This window comes from Silene latifolia, unplaced genomic scaffold (genome assembly GCF_048544455.1).
Source record: "Silene latifolia isolate original U9 population unplaced genomic scaffold, ASM4854445v1 scaffold_870, whole genome shotgun sequence".
Lineage (NCBI taxonomy): Eukaryota > Viridiplantae > Streptophyta > Magnoliopsida > Caryophyllales > Caryophyllaceae > Silene > Silene latifolia.
In genome coordinates, this window is record NW_027413783.1 from 56 (window position 1) to 6774 (window position 6719).

The 6719-nt window shown below is 33.9% G+C and overlaps 1 protein-coding gene across 1 annotated transcript; it reads right to left on the reverse strand.

The window, feature by feature from the left end:
* Positions 1–770: 770 nt before the first annotated feature.
* LOC141640512 (purine permease 3-like) lies at positions 771–3660 on the reverse strand. The gene is made up of 3 exons (XM_074449286.1): positions 3117–3660; positions 1901–2340; positions 771–1365 (listed from the first exon to the last, which is right to left on the reverse strand). The coding sequence occupies exons 1-3, from the start codon at positions 3508–3510 to the stop codon at positions 1030–1032; spliced, it is 1170 nt and encodes a 389-aa protein (XP_074305387.1). The 5' UTR covers positions 3511–3660; the 3' UTR covers positions 771–1029.
* Between the last annotated feature and the right edge of the window lie 3059 nt (positions 3661–6719).

The window sequence follows — 6719 nt, forward strand, 5'->3', positions numbered from 1 at the left end:
GAAACCATAACCCGCTACCGCACACAAGTTAAGTTCGAAAAAGTTAAGTACAGAAAAGTTAAGCAAAAATAAGTTAATTCCAGCAAAAATAAGTTCAGAAAAATTAAGCAAAAATAAGTTAAGTTCAGCAAATATAAGTTAAGTTCATAAAAATTCGGCAAAAATGAGTTAACTAAAGCAAAAATAAGTCCAAAAGAACCGGGCATAACTCCTATGAACGCCTGCTTTTACATTACATGAATCTTATGCATTTAACCACTCCCCAGGGATTTTGTGTTTCACAATTCACAGTCCAACATCTTCGTTTAAACCTTACTTTCACCATTTCTTGGACCTGTTTCAGCAGCACGTTTGGATGAGTAAGCTCGGCATTCACCGGCATTCTCTTCATCATTGATCTGCATCTATATTTTATGCACCAGTCCAATGGCTGAACAATTGGTACAGTCACTCCTAACCAGCTGTTCAGCAACCCCTAATAATTACATTTTATAACATCTAACATTGACTAGTTAAGGCACATCAAAGTATAACATAAAATAACTTCTAATGACTCTTAATGCTTGATAGAAAACTTAAGGCACATCAATGTTGGAGTTACTTCCCAACAAGAAAGTCTTCAAAAAAAATAAAGAAATTCGAATATTTAAAGATGCAAATGATAGAATTAGTTATTTTAATTGATAAAGTCATACCGAAATATAATAATCTGAATTCAAAATTCGACAGCGTCAAAATTGTCACAGAATATTGAGAATGGCTCGCTAGTGGATACCAAAGACTAGTTCATCTAATCATCCCTGAATTCATCTCTTTGTTCAACATTCTTTCTCAGACTCAATACTTTCAACATATCCTTCTTTCTACTGAAATTTCCACATTGTCAGAGCCTGGAATCATATTCTATATATATCCTCCCATAAAAAAAACGACGGAGGGTCCAATTGAGCTAATTCTTCTCAGGTGTTCCTAAGTTTAAACTTAATAAAAAACAATTAGCCTTCGAAATCCAAGATTAATAGACATTAATTACACACTTTCAGAACCAAGTTGGAGATTCGATTTCTTCTTTCGCTTCTTGTTCGCCTTAGCCTCGCCGTAAAAATAAGATAAAAATCCCCATAAGGAGAGAACAAGGGATACACCCTTCTCAACTTGGAACTTTTCGTGGTAGAAAATTATGGCCATTATTTCTGTGACTGGTAGCGCGACAGCAATGATGATTCCGGACAGTAGGGAAGAACCATAGTGAATTACTCCAGCTGCGCCTAAGTAAAAGCATTGCCATAGTATAGCACTACTTATTAATACAACAAAGAACATTGCATTTCCCAGCTTGTACTCTTGTATTTCTTGTGCATATGTCTGCAATGAGATGTAATGACAGTATGAAACTCAATAATTAACAATTAGTTTGATTTTTGTTATGCAAATTCAAGCAAAACAACATAAGAAACTCACTCGAGTTGAATGAATCAATAATCTAGGAGCCAGACAAGGTACAAAATTTACGAGTCTTAGACCTTGTTCATAAGTGATGCTAAGGTTAACGGGTGTGGGAGAGACTTTCCCTAATGTTTCATCACCAATTCACCATAAGTATCTCTGCTACAAGAGATGTTGAATTAGAAGAGGGTTAAATACAGATTCCACAACCATATCCTTGACAGTCGACTCCTCGAGTGTCCGAGTAACTCGAGCAGGAGTGTTTATGAAAAGCTGAAAAACGAAAGACTGAGGCCCTTTACGAACAGTCGAGGTGGGTATCGCTATCGCCTCATAAAAACAAGATCAGTTGACCACTGGAGCAATACAGATCAAACACAATTGAACTGACCTAAATCGAATATGCAAATTTAACCCAAATACAAACTAAAAGGGTAAAAGGAAGTAAACTTACCTTATAGTCACCACTAGCAAACATTCCAACAGTACACATAGCAGTAGCAGACAAGGAAAGAACCAACTGAAACTCCATAACAAAAGAGTAATTAAGATCAACAACACGCTCTCTGGCTTTCTTGTAAGAAAGTTCTATCAACGGAAGCATGACAGCGAACAAGGCAGATGAGGCGAGGGTAAAAAAGAAGCCTAAGTAATACTGTCCACTGGATTCACCCTCTGGCTTATCACTGCTTACATGAAGTGCTAACACTATTGCTCCAAAGGTAAGTAGTGCTACTGCATTTACTGTAAATGCAGTAAATTTCTGTTTTACTAAGATGAATGCAAACCCTGCTGTAAATGCTAGTTGAGTTGCTAGGATTAAGGATGAAGTTGAGACCGGTATGTGTTTTACTCCGTATGCATAACAGTAGTCTCCTGCTCCTGCTACTAATCCTGTTACAATCATGATTTTACCTTAATTAGGATTTGATTAAGCACAAAAAATCAATTGAATAAGGAGTACTTGAGATTTTGGATTGCACTCTCACACATTTGCGACTGTGAAGACAGTCTTTGTATAAGACTCTGCTTTAAATTAAGAGGATAAGACTACAACCATTGGATGAAGTTATTTCATCAAACAAGGCGAAATTATTGTTCTTTATTAAAGCTCCATGGACTAAAAAAAATCCTTAATTCGGACTTTCAATGTATTTATTTGATGTATACATGACTCAATAACTGCACAAATTTCCAGTCAAATTAGACATCAAAATCGCTCTTATAGCTCCTTTTTAAACAAAAGATACAAGATAAGAAATTGTTGCTACGCTACGCCTGTTACTTCAAGAAATGCAACCAGTTTATTGAGTCTCTTTGTTATTTCATCGTAACAAAAAACCGAAAATAGAATATATCATTCAAAATTATGTAAAACTTTGATAAAGAGTTACTATGACTTAGACCATTATTATATCTTTTTTTCGTGTTAAATGCGGCGCAAAGCAAGGAGGGGGATTCAAGTCAATGACGACCTTTTACCACGATATTCTCGTTTTAACCACTAGACTAAGACCTATTCGTAGACCATTATTATATCTAAACTTTACAAAACTAGCCAACAAATCTTTGACTTTAATAAAAAATTAAAGAGGAAGAACGTCCGCATTCCACAACATAGGCTAATGAAGTAATAAGAGTGTAAAATGGAGCAAAGAAGAACAGCGTACCAACAAGAGCGGCATAAAGGGCCACCAAAGGAGTAATAAAGACGGGCTTACAGGACCGATCGACGGCCCGTCGTCGAAAATAAGCAACGAGAAGAGGAACGATCATAATAGGCCAACCACCGGTTTCTAACCAAGAAGAAAGCCATATACTTTTACCACCGTGTAAGTAATATAATCTCATTACTAAAGGTCCACAACTAATCCCAATTGCTAATACCACACAATTTAGTATTAGCATAAATTTCTTCATGTTTCTACTTGTTTCTTCTAACTCCATTGTTGTCGTCGTTTTTCGTACGGGTAATTGTTGATGATCTCTTTGTAACCTTTTAATCCTGCAATTTTCATCATCGCAGGTTAATAGACGTGTTAGAGTTTCTGGGTTTTCGATCATTTTTTTTTTTTGGTTTGATTAGATGGGTAATTGTTTGTGGCTGAATTTTAAGCATGAAATTCAAGTACTACTCCGAATTTTGCGACATATACGTGTGATATTTCTTGATCACGAATTTATAATATGAAGCGTGTGAACGAACAATCACACTCATGGCTCATGATTGAGCGTTGAGTAATAGGGATTATAATAACACAAAATCTCATTGAAGACGGCGATATCCGTCACAAGCTTGTGATGGATACCGTTTTCTCTCACAAAATACCCATTGAGAGGTGAGTGGGAAGCACATGGGGGTGTTCCACCTTGTCCCCTCTCCCTTTTTGTGAGAGGTTTTCACTAATGACGATTACCGTCTGGCCACAAGCAAAGACGCTTTGAATACAAATTCTCATTGAAGACATGACATATCCGTCACTCTTGAGTGACGGATACCATTTTACCTCACAAAGTACCCACTTTTTCTCTTTCTGCAACACTATTCATGTGGTCCCCTTTCTCCACTAACCCATTTTGTTACCATTTCACAAAATATCCGCCACAAATGGTAACCCGTCACAAGGGAGATCAATTGCCTTAGTTATAATAATTACTCCTTCCCTGTGTTTACATTTGTGATTCTATTTTGGATTTCTTAGTAAATTGTTTAACTTTTATTGTAGAAATGTTTTCATGTTTTTTTATGGACAATTTGATCCTATGGTCAACTAGTCAAACAATAATTGATTCTATCATCTTTCCATCTTTGTCTCAAAACTAAAGGTTTCCTTTCTTTTAATTAATGTGAGGCTAGTTTAATAAAGGATCAAAATCAACAAATAATTAAGACCGTAATCTATAAGCTATAACCAATGACAAAAGTATTACAAAGAATAGAGGCTAGAAAAGACACATTTTCTAATATTTTTATCAAGGACAACAATCATGCACCGGCTATGACAAATCGGTCCGTTTTTCTTAAGACCATTGCTTTTGGTCTGAAATAAGACGGATAACATGTCATCATTTTACAATAAAATGTTGTTATTTTTTGATAACATGTTACCATTATTGTTCACATCATTTTTGGGGTAAAAAATGACACCTCTAGTCATAACATTTTGTGAATTAATTGGTTACATTTTCTTAAAAAATGACAACATTTTATCCGTCTGACAAATAAGACCAAAAGTGTCCGTCTAAAACAAGAATTTGTGATGACAAATATATCCTCAAATTAACCAACATTCCATAAAGAGAGAAAATGAGTGTAATGTTAAAGAAAGGCGATAATGAAATTGACTGCAAAATAATTTTTTTTTTATGTGAATTGGCGACAAAATAATAAAACAAGGACCATCCCCAAGCAAGGGTCGCCTTAACTAGGTCACCATCTCATTTTACTCTTAATCACACCTTATTAATTTCGACCCACTTTTACCCTCCCAAGCAGAAAGTCACGACTTAGGTCACCAATCCAACTATTTCTCACCTTTTCCATTTTCCCAATCATTTTTTACATTTTCTATCCCATCAAACTTTTTCTCCTATTTATTAGTTTTAAGTTTTAATTTATCAAATATATTGATAAATTTTGTAATTTTAACTTGAATAAGAAATAAAAGTTTGTTAATAAAAATTACTTCCTTATTTACGTCGATCCCTAAATTACCGTCATCATCATCGAATACCGTCATCAGCAGCACCATCGCGCATCACCATCATCGAATCGTCATCACCATCGCGCAACCTTTATTTTTCCAGGTATAATCTGATTTATTTTAATGTTGTGAGACGATTTTGATTTTCATGCATGTTAAAATGATATTGCTGCTTGATTTTGCCGATTGTTAGATTCTTAATTGATTAATCCAATGGAGTAAATATAAGAATATAGAAAAAATAAAAGTGGGTAAAAAATATCAAAATTGAGTTCATTGGATAGATAATCAATAGATATACTCGTTTTTTTTAGGCTCATAATTTATTTTATTTTGATTTAGTCTACAATTCTCATCTAATTTCTTTATCAAATTATATCTCACCTTTGCAGGTATTGAGTAAAGCAAACAGAAACGCAGCAGGCTGCACTGACCTATTTACTGTGGAATTTTATGTGGAACCAATGAGAGCATAACACATATGAGGTCATGAACGGGGTCAATTTTATCAACAGAGGGTCACCAGACACCAGTTGCCCTCCAACTGACCTCTTTCACAACTGGGTCATGCTAATTTACCTCCTAATCTCAGATTAAGATGACCCAACAAGGTCATGACCTCCCTCATGACCTTGCTTGGGGATGGTCTTAGATCAATTAAAAAGAAACAAAAGAATATACTCTGCTATGTAGACAATTGGAAGTACTAGAAAACCTTGTCGAAATTCTTAGTTTTTCTCGAAAATAAGTATAATAATTAGAGACTATTGAGTATTTCATAAATCGACATGCGAATAGAGGTAAAGAATCAAGAATTACCCAAGAGATTGACAGAGGAGCTTGAGTTGATTTTTGACGTGGTGCGATATGTACTCTTACAAACAAGTCTTTGTTATGGGACCAAATTTATAGCCTGAAAGTTGAGGTACAACCCAAACTGTGACTCTTAATTGATGTGATGGACTACCACAAGGAAGTAGTAAAGGACGGCATTAACTAATAAAAACATTGATGAGATGAGTTCGTGTTTGCATAGGATTTGTCCATGATATAGCACAACAATTAAGGAAAGAAAATGATACTATTTGTGGTGAATGTTACTTTTATAGTAGATAGTAAATGTATGATGAATTTCTCCATAAAAACCTTAACTAAAATAATAAATAAACAAATGAATGAATCATATTAAAATGAAATAGGTAAACAAAGAAACGGAGGGGTAGTAAATGATTATGTATTTCGATTGCCGCCTTTCTTTTGATCGAAATTGTTCCAATCGAATCAATCAATCAACTTAATGAATGAATCAATCAACTTAATGGAGCTGAATCAATCAAATCGAATCAATCAATCAATCAATCGAATCAATCGAATCAATCAATCAATCAATCAAATAATAATAAAAAGATTATTATTATTATTATTATTATTATTAAATAATAATAATAATAATAATAATAAAAATAAAAATTATAATAAAAATAATACCAATAATAATAATAAATATTATTCATTAATAATAATATATTAATATAATATAATAATAATAATCTAATAAAATATATAAAA